The 20,142-nt window shown below is 40.6% G+C and overlaps 2 protein-coding genes across 2 annotated transcripts; both read right to left on the bottom strand.

Moving 5' to 3' along the window:
* Nucleotides 1-124: 124 nt before the first annotated feature.
* si:dkeyp-75b4.8 (lipopolysaccharide-induced tumor necrosis factor-alpha factor homolog) lies at nucleotides 125-9,313 on the bottom strand. The gene is made up of 5 exons (XM_050044551.1): nucleotides 9,134-9,313; nucleotides 5,651-5,810; nucleotides 3,585-3,677; nucleotides 3,250-3,457; nucleotides 125-3,158 (listed from the first exon to the last, which is right to left on the bottom strand). The coding sequence occupies exons 2-5, from the start codon at nucleotides 5,784-5,786 to the stop codon at nucleotides 3,053-3,055; spliced, it is 543 nt and encodes a 180-aa protein (XP_049900508.1). The 5' UTR covers nucleotides 5,787-5,810; nucleotides 9,134-9,313; the 3' UTR covers nucleotides 125-3,052.
* Nucleotides 9,314-12,581: 3,268 nt separating this feature from the next.
* On the bottom strand, nucleotides 12,582-19,821 carry pdia2 (protein disulfide isomerase family A, member 2). The gene is made up of 11 exons (XM_050044475.1): nucleotides 19,481-19,821; nucleotides 18,300-18,503; nucleotides 16,009-16,142; nucleotides 15,780-15,917; nucleotides 15,011-15,127; nucleotides 14,782-14,907; nucleotides 14,465-14,659; nucleotides 14,242-14,362; nucleotides 13,197-13,375; nucleotides 12,814-12,951; nucleotides 12,582-12,722 (listed from the first exon to the last, which is right to left on the bottom strand). Exons 1-11 carry the CDS (start codon nucleotides 19,755-19,757, stop codon nucleotides 12,666-12,668), a joined length of 1,686 nt encoding a protein of 561 aa, XP_049900432.1. The 5' UTR covers nucleotides 19,758-19,821; the 3' UTR covers nucleotides 12,582-12,665.
* Between the last annotated feature and the right edge of the window lie 321 nt (nucleotides 19,822-20,142).

Genomic DNA, 20,142 nt, shown 5'->3' with positions numbered 1-20,142 from the left:
GTCAAAATGGAAGCACAAAAGCACACACTCACCAAACACACACACTCGCTCCACGCTCCATTCACCTGCTGGCACAGATGTTAGAAAATAAAACAACTTAACAGCTTTGTCAAAGTAACCGAGACCATTTTTATTTCCCTATCAACATGATAGACTGATAAATAATAACATAACATTCTGATTACAAAAAAAGACTTCAACTTGACAGAGCGTCACACATTATTACAACAACGACAGGTAAAACAGGTGCGGTAATCAGTCATTGCACTGGAGTGCGTCGACTCAGCAGCACAAGCACCACACAAATCCTTCAACCACAACCTTCACCCTGTTTTCTATCACAGCATATCACATTATACATCAAGGCTATATGGTTAAAGAAACAGTTCAGCATTTTGAGAGATACACTTTCTTGCAGAGGGTTAGATAAAAAGATCGATGTCTGGTAGAGATGGAGCTATAGCTAGGAGACGGTTAGCTTAGCATAGAGCCTTGAAACGGGGAAACAGCTAGCTTGGCTCTATTGTAGGGTAACACAGTCTGACTATAAAGCTCACTAATTAACACATTAGATCTCGGACAAAAACCTTGGGTGTGTTCGTAAATACAATCTAACACTCTACACTAAAATAAGAGCGGTGTTGTTCAAAGAAACAGAGCGTTCTAGTTCTACATTGATTAACAAATGGTTAAGTTAATCACACATTCACTTTGCTTGGTGCTCTGCTGCTCCATTTCCTCAGACAGTGTGCCCAGAGTACCCTGATGCTCCGCCCTGATGCGTTAAATGTTTTGAATAACCAAACTATACACTGCAGCAGCGCTCTGTATACAGAATGTGCCAGAGAGTTATCTGACTTTCAGACTGAGTATTCCCGAATGCACCCGATGTATATATCTCGTGTTAAAATGGGGGATTGTTGCCATGGTTACATCATATTGTTCAGACTGTTATTATGAACAAACAAAAAAGGACAAATTGCTCAGGTGTAATTTGCAGTGAAGACATTTTGGGGATTTCTGACAGCAGTAATATCTCCCACTTGACAGCTGGAAACACCAGTGGTGACATCTAAATAAAACCCAATATTTACAGTGATTAATTACACTAATACAATAAATTCAGTATAATTCAACTCAGTAAAAGGAGCTAACAAACCACAACAAATGCCTGATACGAAATAGTACATCATTTTAGCTATTCATTTGGCATGACCACAGAATGTACACAAAGATGGACAAAATTGCAGTTGAATTTTTCCCCAAACATGGTTTTTGTCATTTTACTGGTGTATGTTCAAGTTTTCGTTTCTCTGATGAAGTTGGTTTTATTTAGTTATTTGATGACCAATCAGAGTACTCGTAATCAATGGTGCTGCTCGTGGTTGGTTGGACGGGTGTATGGACAGGAAGTGGAGTGATGTCCGTCTTTATATACAGTCATTGGGTGTGACAGGGTTAGCAGAGTTGGAGTAGCCATCGTGGAATAAAGGCTAGACTCCACTGGTTGCCTGGCAACCTGTCAGCTAGTTGGCCAAGCTAGATGTTTCCTCATGTTTTGTTGGTGTCTTTATGCAAAGCTCAGTTAACCTTCTCCTGACTGTAGCTGCAAACACATACAGGAAGACATAAGAGTATCTGTCGACTTGTTTAACTGTCAGTAGGACGGTGAATAAGCGTATTTCCCAAAAAGTCAAACTATTTCTTGAAGAGAGGGCAACTACTGAGACTCTTTAAGTTATAGTTATGATCGTTATTTTACCATTGGAAATTAATGCAAGGACAAAGACCAGGTAGATTCAAGGCACAATTAGAGAGTTTGAATTATAGATTGCAAATCACAATTTTGTGTTTCTGCTCTGACCATAATTCAAATTATAAACCTGTTTGACTCCAATGTCAGTAAACTTTACTGATGCAAACCTTTTTTTACAGTATCAAAATCATTATTTTACATTTTTAATCAAAAGCAGCTTCCAATCCTGAGTTAATATTTGACAGATTCTACCTTAAAGGCCCTGCATACCCACACAGGTGTATTCACTCACTGGTTGATTAGACCTGTGCATGTTGAAGCTGGGCGGAGCTGGAATTACATCACGTCACCTGACTTCCATGCACTAATAGGAATGACATAGGTGTTCTTTTATTTCCTAACAGGTGCAATACAGCCAGCAGTGTTTAAGTCAATCACCTGTGTGGATTTACATTTGACATGAAGACAAAGAATTTTGCAGAGAAATAAATTAGAGCATGTTAAGTCTGTGTATTTTCCACTAGGCTTTGTTTGCTTTACCAAAGAAAATCATATCTGGCCTTCAAACCTGGACAAGTTGCCCCCTTCATAGTTAAAGTAAACATTAATGTTAGCTTTATATACATTAGAAAAAGACAAATAACAAAGATTTTGTTCACTTAGTATTCAAATATATTAAATACAACTGTTAAATAAACAAAACCAAAATGACGAGTGAATGTCCTTTGATTAGTCTTCTGTCTGTGTGTTTTAATGGTGTAAAGCATCCTGCACTTGCTGTGTGCAGATGCAGGGACGGATTCAGTGTTCTCTTTTTCATTGATTTTAATTAAACACCCCCACAACACATTCTTACAGAGGGTCAAAAGTGCTTTTGCCTGCTTTCTTCTATGTATCAGAAATGCTTGTGTCTCATGCCTTAAAATGTTCAAAAGTGTGATACATCTCAAAGATTAAAAATTGCAAATTAAATATTTTTTTGGTGTCAGATACTCACCTGCTGTAGGTTAAAAGATGGGAAATTTGTCCTTTATAGTGAAAACATTATATAAAAACGTCCGTGAACCTCTGGCAGTGTAAGCCGGTCCTCTGTCCATCTCTATGTTCACTATGGACTGTATATATACATTACATCACACACTTATTACTTCATTCCCTGTTGCTTCCCTGTGAAGCTTTGGGGGTGATGTGTTTACATTCCTAGCTTATGACAAACTGTTATTTATCCATGTTTTGACAGAAATATGTGATGAGTAGTGCGGGGTTTTGGTTGAACTGAGGACAGGAGGAGGAGTGTCATCTTGCGAACGTGTGCAGATGGGTTCCACAATTTGGGCAGGAATGATGTACGTCTTGTAGGCTTCGGACCATCAGCGGTATCAGACAGCATCCACAAACAAAACTGAAACATATGCAGAGAAACAACAGAGGATGTTAAAGCTGGTTTACCACTGATATTAAATACTCATGCGTGTGCACGTCTGTTGTCTCACCCCATCATTGCTAGAAGAACACACATGCACCAGGCAGCCTTCCCCGGCTGGTGAATGACTTTAGTGGTGACAGAGTGGTGGCAGTGAGGGCAGACTATCAAACTGGGGAATTCCTCCAGATGTGACACTGAGACAGGAACCGGCAATGGCTGCGTCATGACAACTGCTGGCTGAGTTTGTCGGCTGCTGACAGGCTGTGTTACACCAACTGGAAGGACAGAACCAAGAGGAGGACGTCAGGAACAAAATTAAAAACATTTACATATCCATGTCACCTGCCCAGTTGGTTTGTATGAATGCTATTAAGAGCAATAGTAAAGATCTAGCCTTCATACTTTGTGTAATTGGATGGATTATGAATCCAGAGTTTTGTGACGTCACACCAGTTGGCACCGTCAGGACAGGAAAAGGATCTGGCTGGACAGTAACTGAAAAAAAAGAAAGAAATAGGTCTTCATTAAATTTGTAAATGCATCTTTTTCTTGCCTGTTCAGCCCAACATCCAGACTGCTGCAACGTTTTCTTCCCTCAAAACAGCCTAGGGAGTGTATAAATCTTAAAATGCCAATGTGGCTAAATGGGGCTTTATCAAAGTGATGATATGAGACAGCTCAGTGAGGTTTGGAGGATATGTGCCAGTAAAGTTAAAGGGACATTTAACCCTGAAATCAAAAATACATATTTTCCTCTTACCTGTAGTGCTGTTTATCAGTCTAGACTGGGTTGATGTGTGTTGCTGAGTGTTGGAGATATCGGCTGTAGAGATGTCTGCCATCTCTCAAATATAATGGAACTAAATGGCACTCGGCTTGTGGGACTCAAAGTGCCTAAAAAAAGCCTTGTTATAAACATCTGTGCATTGTATTGTATAGCAAACCTGCTGGAGTCATGGGCGAAATGCGTTGTTTGTTTCAAATGAAGACTACTTTGAGAGAGTCATAGCTACTCATGCCGTCTTATCTTGTGCTTATTCGCACCACGACCGGACAAGGCCTACACACAAGACTCCACGAATGCCCTCTACCCCACGCTGTGAGGGTCTGCACTTGCAGCCCGCCCCACAGGAGAAAACCCGAAACACCATGAGGATGCTACACTGTCACAGGTAGCGGGTGTTGCTGAAGCAACTTCATCGGGTCTGACACTCAGGCAGAATGCCGTACCATCCAAGTGGACTCTAGATCCAGAGTCTGGGAACCACGGTTAATTACGCCATGGGCAGGTGCTATCTGACAGCCACCCAATTAAATTGAAAGGAGAAGCAATCAGCCCTCTTGTGTGTGGTGAATCTACTTATTTACTATCAATCTGATGTTTCCTGACATCACCTGCACCAAGTTACAAAGTCTGGCAGTGATGTGCACAGGGCATGTGCTTTTGAATGAAAAAAGCATTTGAAAAACTTGAAAAAGAAATTATGACCCGGTTACTCCAGATAATCCTGTGAGCAGTTTCATGTAGGAACTATTTTCTCTCACCAAACTACATCTGTGCAGAAAAAGGTGTGTATTTACTCATGGACAAGAGGCTTTTGTTAGTGGCAGCTGGAGATGCAAATATTCGTGGCCTCCTCCTCAGCTGAGCTGTATCGTTAGCTAGCTCAGTGGTGCTAGGTGAGATAACAGTAGATGCACTCTTCCTTCTGCTAGTGATACAGTTGGCGGGTGTAGTTCATTAGAAAAAAAATAGTTCCTACGTGAAACTGCTTACAACAAGGTCTGTGAATGAGTTTTTCAAATGTATTTTTTGGCTCTTACAATGGAGAGGGCAGACATCTCTACGGCCGATATCTCCAACACTATTTAATTATTTTGGAGTGAACTATCCCTTTAAGGAGACAATATTTGGTCACCTCTAACTTTCTCAGCAGATCTGTTGTCGTCAGTCTCTATTCATGTTGAGTTTGTCAGATGATTAGCGTTTTAAAAATAAAGATTTTATCACCTCATCAGAGCAGCGCGGGAAAGAGGTTAACATGTAGTGTTTATGTGCTGTCATTAAAAGTCCAATGTGTAGAATTTAGTGGCTTCTAGTAGTGAGTTTGCAGAACTAAAAATTCTCCAGTGTGCGAAGCATGTAGGAGAATTACAGTGGCCGACACAAAAACGCAAAAATGTGATTGGCCCTATCTAGAGCCAGGGTTTGGTTTGTCCATTCTGGGCTACTGTAGAAACAACATGGCAGACTCTGTGAAAGAGGACCAAGGATGATTCTTGTTTTCAGGTTATTATTAACTAATGAAGACATAGTTATGAATGTTATATACCATTTCTGCCAATAGATGCCCCTGAATCCTACACACTGGACCTTTAAATAACTATCTCGGGCTTTGAATTATAAGTAGCACCTGATGAGGCATGAAACAAACTGGGAAAGGGAAACCAGTGAGATTTTATTTTACCTGCTTCTCCATAGGTGGGAGGAGGTGATGGGGGGGCATGGAGGGAGGCGTCATAAGAGGGGGGTGGGGGGTATGTTGCTGTGCCGTGAGCAGGAGCGTGGAGACTAGCCTCCTCATACGAAGGGGGTTCCATCATGAGATCATCCAGTCAAACAGGAAGCTGGTGATGAAGAGGAGAAGCAGATCATTTTAATGTAATAATCACACAAAGGCTCCTGACAATATCTAGTTCAGTAAAACCTGCATTTTCTCCTCTACACTGCAGGATTTTCTCTTTACTGCAGTCAGAGACATTCGTTTAATCCAGCAACATGTCAGAGAAGAGATGAAGAGTTGTGTGTTGACGCAAGGTTTCTTACTGAGCCATGTTTACTTTCAACAAACTGGCATTTCACAATGAAACAGGTCATGTATTTTCACAGCGCGCTTCATCAGGACACGTAACTTGTTCAGCTGTCAACAGACTGAATGAAGCCTGGAAACAGATGTCAGCTGTGAAAAATGAAGCCAAACCAGTCACAGCATCCACTCAGAGGAGTCAAAGTCAGTCGGTGTAGAGAGATCAAGAGATCATTCACATCCCCATTCAGCAGAGACATTCTTCGAAAACAGCCTGCCATCTCCTCCTCGTGCACAAACACATGATCACTCAAGTGTCACACTTACACTAGGTCATGTGTTTGTAGTGAGTGGAAGCTGTCTGTTTGTGCTGTTCATTCAGCCTGTTAAAAACTAATGGTGGAACATAACTAAATACATTTACTCAGGCACTGTATGTACGGCAATTTTGAGGTACTTTACTTGAGTAGTTATTTTATATTATTCTATGCTATTTTATAGGGGTGTGGGACAAATCGATACAGCACAGTATTCCTATAATTTTGTGTGGCAATTTTGTATCGATACACCAATGCCAATTATCAATTTTTTAATTATATTAATTGTAATTGTTTTTTTAAAAGTTGATTTTAAGGATTATATACAATATTAATATTACAAATACAAGTTCAACTTTTGGTTTAACCACTCGATAAAATTTGCTGCGATAAAAATGTATAATGTGAGATTAACAGACTGACAACTTTATTAGATAAAACAGATGTTGACAAAGTTATCCTTTGGTGACATAATTTACAGTTGAAAACAGGTAATAAATCGCCATGTATCACAATACATCGTGTGGCAACATGTTTAAAATTGCAATGATAACGTATCGTGACTTAAGTATCGTGATAATATCGTATCGTTGGGGCTCTGGTGATTCCCATCACTCCTACTTTATACTTCTACCACGCTTTATTTATTTGAATATTAGTTAAATAGCAGATTCAGATCATTAATACAAAATGTAGGGGCGACCTCTAGCTCACCAGGTAGGGTGTGCACCCCATGTAGGCTGAGTCCTTTGCAACGACCTGGGTTTGATTCCAACCTGTGGCCTTTTGCTGCATGTCATCCCCATGCTCTCACCCCCCTCTCCCCTCACTCTCTAGCTGTTCTATAATAAAGGCAAAAAGCCCTAAAAAATAATGTTAAAAATTACTTAATGTATATCAAGAAACAAACACTGATGTATTACTGTGCTGCAATACGTAGAGTAGTTGCTCCACATTGACTGGCTGCAACAATAAAGTGATAAACGTATAAATGCATCAATAGTTATAGTTAATTACTGTAATAAACATTATTCTGAAATGGGCCATTCTGCATAAAACATACCCTAACTTATGATAACTAATACAAGCCTTGAATAATATCTAGTGGTGTGTTTCAGATGAATCACATTTTCCAGCCCTGGAGGGATCGTAAAAAGCTTTTAACTTAAGCTGTAATCAAACACCAACTTTCAGATTTACGCACTTAGATTGTGATGCTAATGGTTTTGTTCTTTTATTTGAGTAAAATTTTGAATGCAGGACTAATACACTGTGTTATTACCACTTAATTTTTTTTTAAATTTATTAATCAAAAGTATAAGATCGGAGTACTTCTTCCACCACTGTTGAAGACTAAGCAAGGTCCCTCTTCAGATGAAGACCATGAGGTTGAAAGCTCCAGAAAAAGCTAGTAAATGGACCTTGAGTTAAGATTATTTTGTCACAAACAATTCGTTTTTGGTGCACATCCAGATCCAGTGGGCTTTTCTTATCACTGGATATGGAGTGACTTTGAATATTAGAAATAATCAGGAACATGTATCATATGATTGTCTCTTCTCATGTCGATCTGGACACAGCTGCAGTTCATATTTATGTCTGTTGTTACTGATAGAGGTATGTGCTCCACCAGCTACTCTCTTTTGTCTTGGCACAGTCCCAGCTTTCAGTGTGCCTGTGATATACTGCTCTGTCACTGCAGCCTCTATTTAGTCCTTAACTGTCAAACACCACTTCTTTCTTTCAGCCCAGTGTGTATGAAGACACTGAGCTGCTGTGAGATGTCACGTTGCTGCAGTCTAAATCTGCAGCTCTGCCTCAGTTGTGGGAGTTACTGGTATCATATCCTCCCTCCGCTGCTGCAGATTAAACAAAGGAGAGACACGCTTGAGATCGCTGTGTGTATTCACCACTCTGAACTGTCACAGCAGAGGTTTAAAGTGGCAGCATCAAAACAGAACAACACACACTGCAGCATTACAGCATCGTCAGTACAGAGACAGAGTAAATATCCTGTGCTCAGTTGATTTCAAAGTTAAGACTGTGGGCAGTTTCATCTCCTTATCTGGTACCAATTACTGTATAGAATACATAACATTTCAAAATCAAGAGCACTAAATATGTGTTAATACAAATACTGCAGAGTAGACTCAGATGCATACATTCAATACCACAACTTTTTCCTCTTATTAAATTGCTGTAAAGTATTTTGGCAGTGGTAGAAGAGGAAGTACTCAGATATTTTACATCAGTAAAAGCAGCAATGTCATAGTGTAAAAGTCCTGCATTCTCAATCATACTTAAGTAAAAGTACATAAGAATAAGATATGTCATATAATTGGATGATAATTGTTGATGCATTAATGTGTTCATCAGTGGGAGCTAATTTGAATAACTTTGTATACTGCCATTTTTCTTAATCCAAAATAATACGTTATCATCAATCTGTTTATTTATATTTAATATTAATAATCTGAGTCTGCAAAGCAACTGAAGTTGCCACATAAATGTAGCGGAGTAAAAAGTACAATGCTGGCTTATTAATTGCAGTGGAGGAGAAGTATAAACGCCTCAAAATAGTACTTAAGTAGAGTACTTGAATGTACATGACACTCCACCACTGCATGTTTTGGTAACACTCACTGTCGTCTAAACACAGTCCAAAAGCTCAGTAAAACACTTACTTTAAATCAAAATAACAGATTGTTATTATAGTATGAACATAGTTAATCATGAACCATGTGATTCCACATGACTGCTTCTTCAAATTATGGGTTTTGATTCCAATAAGTCACCTGAAACCAACAGTATCAGTCATCACACATACCTGCTGAGTGCAGCCAAGTAAATCTAGCTCACATGGGACTTCTTCTCCTGTGTAGTGAAGATATATCCAAAGCCGTGGTGTCTGATCCAAACAAGCGCAGACCTGCCTCCAGCCCAAACAAACAGTCTTCACAGAGTCGCACTGTGTCCTCCTTCACTAATTAGTGTGATGTTTGAAATGTAACAGAGCAGTGGTCTTACCTTGGACAAATGAGGAAGCTCGGCTGGCAGGAGGAAACACGCCCCATGTTGGTGGCAGTGGTGACATCACAGCCTGTTGAACCTGTTCTCCTCTGGAATTAGAAACATTTTACTTCCCACAGAGTGAAAACCAAACCCTCTTTACCTGTTGACCGGGTATAGACTAACCCTGTTCACCGGTTTGCCTGGTGTGAATATGCAAACTCATCCTGAGGTGGCACTTTGTTTACAGCACAGCATATATTATCTGCAACACTGGCTCTGAAAACATACATAATTTCTGTTACCAAGAAAGGCGATAGAATCGGGTATGTAAACATAAATGTGTTTACTGGATATCTATGCAGCAAGTAAAGTTAGTGTGAATATTACAAAATAACAAAAACAGTGTACAGTATTTCCTTTGAGTATTTGTAGTTGTAAATGCTTCATAAATACAGTTGTCACAGAGTATTTGCAGTATCTTGGTTCAAAAAGTAGTCGTAGTAGTATCATAGTCTTTATGATTTGTTTTGCTAAACATGTCATTCATTCATTCATTTATTCATACTTATACAGGAGGGTCCAATGAGAGTAGTTCACTCTCTTTTGGATTATCAAAGTTAAAAACTCTTAATAACCCCTATTTAATATTTATAACCAGTATATAAACTTTGATTTGAACCCCATATTGAGCCCCAACATGTCCAATATTCATTTATTTTCCATAACCTTATCCTGTTGGGGGTCACAGGGGGGCTGCAGCCTATCCCAGCTGACATTGGGTGAGAGGCAGGGTACACCCTGGACTATCACAGGGCTGACACATAGAGACAGACAACCATTCACACTCACATTCACACCTACAGGCAATTTAGAGTCACCAATTAACCTGCATGTCTTTGGACTGCCAGAGTACCCGGAGAAAACCATTCTCTGTTTGTATGTGCTCATGTTCTGAACATGCAGACTCTGCACGGAGGGGGCCCCCCACCCCGGGTTCGAACCAGGAACCCTCTTGCTGTGAGACAACAATGCTAACCGCTGCAACACCATGTCGCCCTCCGATATTTATTCATTCATTAATCAATAATTAAAAAATAAAAAATGTAGGGCAGGTTTTTAGTGGGTAACTTTTATCAATATTTTTGTCATAGTTTCATATTTGCTCAAACTGTAACTGTATCCTGACAGAGGTACGCTAAACAATAATCTGTTGAGTTACTGCCCCAAACAAGCGAGGTTAGAATAAATTGTGAGTTAGATCAGCAGTTTGATGCATCTGCAGTAATCATCTGGACATCCGGAGAGAGATTGGAGTAGAGTCGCTGCTCCTTTGCATCGAAAGGGGTCAGTTGAGGTGGTTCGGGCATCTGTTCAGGATACCTCCTTCCATTAGAGATGTTCAGGCACATCCAACTGGTAGGAGACCCGGGGCAGACCAAGAACACGCTAGAAAAATACATTCTCACTCCAACCTCGTCACATATTGACGTTTGGTCATGGACTTTCCACGTCCAGATACGACGTGCAAGGTACCCTGGGTGCTTTGGTTGTTGACGTTCTGGGACACCATGTCAACTTCTCTTCTTTCAAGATACACTTCGGTTTTCACAGGAAATTTAACGTTTACAAACAGTCTCTTTTAAAATAAACACACTATGTTGGTACAACACTGCGAATTGACCTTTTTTTCCCCTTCAACAACAAAAGCACGTGGTTGGGTTCAGGAAAAAAGAACAGGGTTTGGCTTCAGAATCTTACGGAACGCGACCACCGCTCTCTCAGGTGAAAGTCGACATTTGTTGGACCCGCCACCACCCCTCCCACGCATCCCTACTCGGACTTTCGCTGCCTTAACTTTAGTCCTTGTCCCGCCGTGTTACCCCCAATGCCGCCGGGCACTGTTAAACAAAATGGCAACCAGACACGTTTCATGCAGAAGTTACAGAGTGCTTTTTTTCGTTGGTTTCTGACGCCGCAAGTCACTCCCCAAGCGCCGGATTTCAACGACTTCAGAGTGAGACTGGGCTCACTGGAGGGTTTATATATCTCGTCTTGCCTGGGAAAGCCTCAGGATGAGGGGGAGCTGAAAAATGTCGCTGGGGAGAGGGACGACTGGAGTGCTTTGCTTAACTGTGACCCAGCCTTGGATAAGCAGTTAACCACGGGTGGATGGATCATTAAATGACATTTGCAAAAATCTATAGGGCAGCTGTCAATCACTGCTTATGTACACGCTTCACTGCTGACAGCAGCTTGCACGGCAAAGGTAAGTAAATAGAGGAAGATCGTTGACGGAAAAAACTTGCTTTCACTTTACAGAAAACCAACGGTCTTCTTCTGTTTACTTGTTTTTGCCATGTATGTTAATGTTGGCAAAGTAGGGAAGGGCAGGTTTTTTATTGCTGGTGATTGTTGGAGACCCCTCTGCTCTGATTGGCTGTTTCCATTCAGGTGCGGTGGATTCTTGCAAATGCTATTAGGAGCACTGGGAGGAGCCAGTGGGACACAATTTTTTCCACAGATTAATGTCCCATGTACTTTTGTCAGGATACAGTGACAGTTCAGCAAATATGACAAAAAGTTAATTTTATTAAAGTTACCTACTTTAGCTTTAAGTTACGCCTCACAGAGCTGTCAGCCTGACCCCAGAGTCCGTCTTGTCAGATTGTATCTTGGTACTCACAGCTGGTAATTATGGTACTGTTTTCCTACATGTAAAAACTGTGTGCTACTTATGTCTGTGTCTTGTTTCTCATTAATCTATGATCTATAGTGTGCTCTCAAAAAATGCTACAATGCAACTCCTTTGATGAGCGCACCATTAGTTATGATTCTTATCTGCCTGTCATGTTGCTGTCACGCAGGAATGAGAAACACAATGTTGCTTTATCTGTATATCTCTTTCCTCCTGTGGATCATCACTCAAGTGTTTTCTTTCTGTCTTTCTTTTTCTATTGTTTCCTCTATAAGCTCCATTTCTCCTCTTTAATTTCAGATTTAAATCCTCCTCTGCATATTATGTTGTTGACTTTCATGGCCCATGTAGATGCTTCTCATAAACATGTTAATTGATTAATTTACCATTGAACTATATTGTCTGGTAAACGTATTCATGATAAACCTTTTTTTTTTTTCACACTGGAAAAGTCAGAAAGAGTTTAAGTCAAAGTTAACTCAGAAATTAAATGTCACATTTATACACAGTGACATCATGTTGTAGAAAATACAGTTTAAAAGTAATTAAAACTCTCATGAGTACATCATTACGTTTGTAATCCAAATTCATTTTATTAAGAAAAATAGGAAGATGCTAGGTTGATCCTGATTGGCCAAAAACCAAAGTGACATCACAGCTCATCTTTAGATGTGTCGTTGGACACTACCTCTTCAGACACATGGGCCTCCTGACAGAGGGAAAGATAAAACAGGAGACTGGTGAGTGACGTAGGTTTATAATTATGGGCAAATATATAAAGTAACAATAAAAATACGAACCTCATCACCATCCTCATCATCTTCCTCATCTTCATCGTCTTCCTCATCCTCCTCCACTTCCTCTTTAGGCAGCACTCCTCCATCATCCAGGAACTTAGAAAAAGTCTCCAGATCTCTTTTTCCTGTGTAGTCGACCACCTGAGAGGACGAGACGGAGAGACAGAGAAAAACGATGGAGGATAGGATAAAAAATAACCAAAGGCTCTTCACACAAATGGTACGAATGTGTCTGCATGTATGTTTTTTGTTTTATGTCTTAAGTTTTTATGTTAATGTACAGCACTTTGTTTCGGCTGTTGTTGTTTTTAAAGTGATCTATAAAGTTGAGAGTTGAGTATGTACAGTTTGTGTGAACGGACATGTGTGTGAGTTCATGTGTGTACCTCTTTGCCACCAGCTGGGAAGTATTTGAGTGTTGGGAATCCTTCGATGGTGACAGACTCCACCTCGTTGGCCGTGGCGTCCATCTTGGCTATGATGATGTCATCTTTGTCGGCGTACTTTTCGCCCAGCTGTTCCCAGATGGGCGTCAGTTCCTTACAGTGGCCACACCATGGAGCATCTGCACACACACACACACACACAAAGTTTCTCAAATTTATTTTCAAACAAGGCAGATGGCTTTCTGTCAGGTTCGTACCAAACACAATGTAAGGTAGGAGGCATGTTAAAGGAACAGTTCACCCAAAACAACAGAACACTAACCTCCCTCTGGTCCCAGATCAAGTTATATATTGAATGGTGTTGCGTAGTACAGTGGAGAATTTGGGCCATTGAGGGGAAAACAATTTGAGATTCTGAGAATATAATTATAATACTATGAGAATAAAGTTGTAATTTTGAGAAGAAAAAAAAAAAAAACCCTCAGAATATTATGAATAAAGTTGTACTATTTCAAGTAACAAAGACGTAATACAATACAAACAAAATCATAATTTCATGAGATAAAAATTCTAATATTGTGTGAATCAACTTGTAAATTTAAGCATAAGTTTATTTTTATTAGATGAGCACTGTGTACTTTTATTTTTTTCCTTCAGGTCAACTTTTCCTTTAATACTGTCACATTCAGATCACATGATGGAGGATAAGATTGGAAATAATCTCTGTATCACCTGGCTTTCTTATCACGTGGCTGCTTCTCACTCATTACTGGAGATTCTAACTGTCTTTGAACACTGAATGATGTTAGCTGTCTAACACTGAGCGACGGTTGTATGATTGTAAAGTTGTTGAGGGGTTACACAGTCCTGTGTATGGTCACTGCAGCACAGTATCAAATAAATTAGGGTTCAATGACCTTGAATGACTTTGAAGCTGACGATGAGGCGTCCAGGTTCATCAGAGCTTTCAGATTAATCCAATTTTTCTAGGCATAATTGTGACGTGATTGTTGATATTTAAGGGCAGGCAGACAAACTGACTTACAGAACTCCACAAAGACGTTTTTAGTCGGGTCCAGAGCAACAGACTCAAAGTTCTTCCCCACCAGGACTTTGACTGGTCCTTTGTTCCAGTCCTCTGGGATCTCCTCAGACCGATAGTAGGGCTGCACCACAAAACAAGATTATTAATATTGTGTTTACTGCTGCTGTGAAATTGAGACTTGTATATGTGTATGTATGTGTGTGTGTGTGTGTGTATGTGTTACCTTGGCAGTGCCGTCCACAACCTCCTGGCACAGCTGTCTCAGTGCATCTGTGGTGAGACCTCCTGCAGGGATGGTGAACTTCTTTGATGTGTCCATGTCGATGATGCGTGCGGTGGGGGCGTCCTTCTCGGACACGCCAAAGTATTTCAGCACATGAGAAATAGCCTCTGACACGTCGATCGCAACAAACAGCATCTACATAACACACACACGCAGGAGACATGACAAGCAAAGACAGTAAGGTAAAGGAAGTTTTGGTCTTTCTGTCGTTGACTTCATTTCAAACACACACACACACACACACACACGACTGTTACCTTGCCCTTGAACTCTTTGGCAATGGCCCTGGATTCGTCCACCAGGGCTTTCTGACTCTCCACAGAGGAGTTGATGAACAGCAGGCTGTGCAGGAGGATGCTGGAGGTGAAAATCTTCTCTGCAGTCTGAAAACACACACATTATGTCAAATATAACTTCTATACAATTATACGTTTAATTTCAAATTATTATATAATAATTATATAATTAAGTATGTTAAGTCTTTACCTCCTGGCTGAACGGGATGATCAGCTCCAGGCTGTTTTCCTTGATGAAGGCGGTCAGATTTTTTTTATCCAGCTTCCCGTCTTCTGACAACGAAAAGTCTGCTCTGCCGTCATCAAACTAAAAAAACAAAACACACACACACACACACACACACACACACACGTTTGTTTGACTCAACTTTGGCAGACCTAAGCCAAACCTTTTAACCTACACTTTGTTCTGACGCAATGGGAAAATAAATCGATGGTCACTCTACAGACACTTTACCAGCAACAAATTTGATAATTGCTTAGTTGTATATTTATATATGAAACAAAAGCTTCCAGCTGTGGCTCATTTGTAAGAATTTTCTGCTTTTCATTGTGTTATATCATTTAAAAATTCAGTATATTATATATTTGTGTTTGGGCTGATGCTTGGACAAAACAAGTAACTCTTAACATATAACACAAACATTCAACCCGGAGACACAGGGAAATAAAATTGAATAAAACAAACTATGGTTAGCATGTAACCATGTCCCTTCATCACTCTTACATAGTCGTTTGTATTTATTTTGAAGGCCTAACTCAAGCCTTGTCATTACTCAGTCGGAGTCAGTAAAACATCTTTCTATCCATGTGAGGATATCTGGACCTCACAGAGGAGCATACTGTATGCACTAGATGGCAGCAAAGCTAACATCGCTGCAGCTTCTTGTATCTTGTGCTGCCTTGGTATAGAACACTTGACTCTGTGCCTTCCAGTTAGTATCATGACATGTTTGCACCTTTTTGAAGAGCACCACTGAGCTGGCTTTGACTTCATACTTCTGGAAAACCTCTGGACTTGCTGACACAGCAAACTCTGTGTCAGTAATATCCAGAGCGAGCTCCTTGAACACCTTGGCCGCCTCACCATCCAGATCCTAATAAAGAAACAAATCAAAATATGAATATGAATGTAAGTATGTGATTAAATGATTTACTAGTAAGGATAAATAAAACAGGTGAACGTACATCAAAGAATCCCACAATAGTGATGTTATGGGAGTCGATGAACTGAGCTGCAGAGTCTGCAGAGTCGAGCACCAGAGCACCAGGGCCTGCACGACGTTTCATCCACTTGATAATTCCCTCAGTTGACCTCTTACCTGGAAAACACGCACATACAAATTCATATCAGGCGCTTTAACGCACACGGATGTGAGATAAAAAGAAAACTAAAGTGACAGTGTGGCTCAAACCAGCCAGGTTAAAAAAATATGCAAAAACATGCTGATTCAGGCAAACAGGGCGAGTTAGCATATGAAACTGTGAACACACACACACACACACACACACACACACAAACACACACATACACTGATCCGGTTTACTGCTAAGGCACTATATAGGTACATATAAATAAGGAAAGTTTGACATTTTGGGAAATACACTCATTTGTTGTTTTTTTTGTTTGTTTTTTCTGCGACTCAGGAGAAGATATACCACTCATGCATGCTTTCATTAATAAAATGAGTATTTTTGAACACTGGAGAGAGCCATGTTTCCAGTCTTTATGCTAAGCTAAGCTAAGCTAACCAACTTCTGAGATGTAGCTTCATATTTAGCATACAAAAACCTGTATGATAAATACGGAATGAAGTTACAGCCATCAGCCAGTTAGCTCAGCTCAGCGTAAAGACTAGACAGTTAACCTGGCTCTGTCTAAAAGTAAAAAATACCTGGTCAATCACCGCCCCCTCTCTACGGAATGCACTAACCACATCACCTAACCTAACCACATCAAAAATGCCCCCACACTGACAGCATTCAGAAAGACTCTCAAGACCCACCTCTTCAGAGTTAACCCTCCATGTTTTTATTCCCTAGTTGACTCAATCAGTTTTAATCTTTCATTTTATTTTATTGTCTTTATAAAATAATTTTCTGTTTTTCTTTCATATATCCTACTCTTTGTAAAGCGCCCTTGAAAATCGCTATATAAGTATGATGTATTCTTCTTCTTCATGTTATTATTATTAAAACTGTAAAAAAAAAATGACGTGGTTTTGCAGGTGCTGGACTAGTTCTTCTATTATAATAATTGTTTAATTCTGCTAGACGTAACAACAAATCATTTCTCTGGTACCACCGTGACAATTACAAAAAATTAAAAGGTGCTGATATTGTGGGTTTATGTGGCCTTGGTCCAGACACTGAATCTGCCCACTCCACCAAGTTCAAGCTGACTGGTTCGTCTGACATCATGACATGAAAAAGCGGTTTCTCACTTAAAATAAAAAACAATCGAGCACCGTGGGCAGGGCTAATGATGTTGTCAGGCTGGGGCACGTTCAATCTGAAAACCTTGTGCAACATTTTGCTACAGTTTCTGGGTTGAACAACATCTTTTCTTGAAATGGTGTGAAAGAGACTTTGAGGTACACTTTCTCTCAACTGGTGTGTGTTTCAGAGGTGTTAACCAATCAGCAGCGACATGTATATAAACCGAATTCTGGTAGATCTTTACTCATTGTACGTGCAGTTGTGGTTCTTAATTCACATTGTGCAATGTAAACATACGTTCGCCAGTAGATAGAGACCTTTGAAGTGACCTGAGTCACACTAAATTAAAATGCAGTGCTCCTTTGAAACACAATAGGGTCTTCGATGCACCAGCTTTTCTGTTTAATGCAGCCCTGTTGTGAGTGCTATAGATGGTGCTAGCAAGGCTGTTCTAAATCAACGTGTATTTTCAATATTGCCTGACATTATAGTTTGTTTTTACTTCGCAGTGTGGACTTAAAATGACATCAGATTCAGGTGGATACGTTGGTCTCAAGTCATTGGTTCGGGAAATGTCAGACTGAAGATGGAATTGGAGTTTAAGGAGTTGACCATTCTGTCTGATATTATTTAAAGATTTTTGGAGAGAGCTAGGGTAAGTGTTTCCTTAGGTTTCCAGTCTTATGTTAAGCTAAGCTAAGCTAACTGTCGTCTGGGTAAAGCTTCACAGTTAACACACAAACATGACGGTGGTATTAAAATCTTCTCAACTGATTTTTTGAAAAGAAAAAATTAACCAGATGCACAGTCAAATATTAAAGACAAAACTGTTGATCCAATCAAATAGCTCGAGGCATGTAAAAGACAGTAAACGGGTTTGGCAATGATCAGGTAAGGTAAACACACACACACACTCGACAGTAGGTTCACACATGGCTGTAACTGTCAGGTTACAGTTTGTGATGACGTATGCACACTGTGGTTGTGACTCTGAGAGGCACAGCAGCGTTACCAGTGTGTGCCCCTGTGTGTGTGTTTACCAGTGTAGTCGACAGGCTGTTTGCGGTCTCCGTTCACAAACAGTTTCAGAGTGGGGAAACTTCCGATGTCAAACTCCTCGGCCAGCTCCCTCTCCTCTGTGGCGTCCACTTTGGCCAAACGCATCGCTGCTTCCTCCTTCAGCTTCCCAGCAGCCTCTGCATAATGTGGCTCCAGCTGTTTACAGTGGCCGCACCAGGGGGCATCTGCACAAACACACACATACACACTCTCTTTATACAGTAGGGGACTGAGTTCAAATGTGTCTCCATGTAGAAGAAATACTCAAAATCAATAACCAAAGCAGCAGACATGCAGCTTTACTCCGCAGGCCTCTGTTCAGTTGTAGCTATCACATGCAAAGATACACATGGAAATACGCTGCTGATAGCAACAGCGTCAGTTTGGCTCGGCCTTTATCTCCCTCACTTCTTTTCCTCGGCGTGACCTCTCCGCTCGCAGCGCTGACCTCATCTGTGGGAGAGTTTAACAAGAGAGCATCTGGACAGGAGAGGCCACGTGTTCTCACGTTTGGATGATAACGCCTCAGAGCTCATGAGGCTAAGAAGAGACAAAAACACATTTATATTGTGATAAACACTTCAAACTCAAGTTTCACTTAGTTAGCTATTCCTGAAGCTTTCACGGCCTTCCTCAGCTTCATTTTAGTATTCAGTAGGTGCAGATTTCAGGGACAGGATGCCTTAATATCTGAACATGTGCATTTGTCTCTGCCAATAAAAACATGAACATAGCAGAGACTTTTATTTTGACAAAATTAAAGACAATCTGGGGCAAACAAATTCACCAGAATGCAGGAAATTAAGTGTTTGATGCTTAACTTTTGTGGCAGAGGACCCCAAACCTCCCGTTTTGTGTCCCCCAAATTAAAGCTATGCCCCTGTGCGCTCTCCAGCTCAAGAATGATCCTTCATCTTCATTTCACTCCTCGGTGTCTGCATGAGTTCTGTAGAAAAGTGTGAATCTTGGACACCTTTTAACAAAAAAAATGGTCAATGCCAATCCATTTTAGCTGAACAGATGTTGTCACTGATGCTAAAAAGAGAGCAACAAACGTAAGATATAAGAAGTAAGAGGAGCAGATGTTCACCTATTTGGAGCAAAAAACGTTGTGCATCATTAATAGCGATCCCTACATGAGATATAATTCAGATCTACTTACAGAATTCAACCAGCAGAAACTTATTTTCACTGAGAGCTCTGGCAAAATTGTTGATGTGGAGAACCATCACATCCTTCTCCTCCTCTATCTCTGTTGTTTTCTCCTTCTTTGGTGCCTCCTCGGTTTCCTCCTCCTCCCCTGGAGCCTCCTCAGTTGCCTCTTTCGATGTGTCTTCTTGTGTTTCTGTCTGTTTGGTGTCAGTGTCGTTGGCCCGGGTGCAGGAGGCCCACAGCAGCAGGCCCAGCAGAGTTATGGACAGAAGTGTGTGTGTCCTCATGTTGGCGTTTCTGTCTGAGTACCTGCGCTCAGGTGTGGACAGCCACAAAAAAATGTGTCACTGAAAGTTTGTACCTTTATGTGTCTCAGATGGAGAGTGTGTGTCAGAATTTTACTGGCCTTCTGTGTCATCCAATCAGACGATACGCCTGCGGGGGACTCTTTTCTGTGTAAACCAATCACGTGCTGCCCTGTAGATTCAGAGCTGAACAAACTGGCTGTTTGTTAAAGCTTTGAGAACTCTTTATCTTTCTCTCCTTTTTGTTTTGTATGTTTTAAAATGATTTTCTTCGTTGTGTCTTTAGCTTTCAGTCCCCGTCACCCACACATGGTAGCATGCACACGTGTATACCTCTTTAATTTTCCACTCCTCTCTCTGGGCCTTA

Source organism: Epinephelus moara, chromosome 5 (assembly GCF_006386435.1).
Source record: "Epinephelus moara isolate mb chromosome 5, YSFRI_EMoa_1.0, whole genome shotgun sequence".
Lineage (NCBI taxonomy): Eukaryota > Metazoa > Chordata > Actinopteri > Perciformes > Serranidae > Epinephelus > Epinephelus moara.
Note: the sequence above shows the minus strand (reverse complement) of the source record. Positions and strands in the feature narration are given on the sequence as shown.

Coding starts and splice junctions, on each gene's coding strand:
- si:dkeyp-75b4.8 (XM_050044551.1), bottom strand. CDS start 5,786: ATGATGGAACCCCCTTCGTATGAGGAGGCTAGTCTCCACGCTCCTGCT. Junction 3,458..3,584: donor AATCCATCCAATTACACAAA/GTATGAAGGCTA, acceptor CTGTCCTTCCAG/TTGGTGTAACACAGCCTGTC. Junction 3,159..3,249: donor GTTCTTCTAGCAATGATGGG/GTGAGACAACAG, acceptor CATATGTTTCAG/TTTTGTTTGTGGATGCTGTC.
- pdia2 (XM_050044475.1), bottom strand. CDS start 19,757: ATGAGGACACACACACTTCTGTCCATAACTCTGCTGGGCCTGCTGCTG. Junction 14,363..14,464: donor TTGTGGACGGCACTGCCAAG/GTAACACATACA, acceptor TTTGTGGTGCAG/CCCTACTATCGGTCTGAGGA. Junction 13,376..14,241: donor AAACGTCTTTGTGGAGTTCT/GTAAGTCAGTTT, acceptor GTGTGTGTGCAG/ATGCTCCATGGTGTGGCCAC.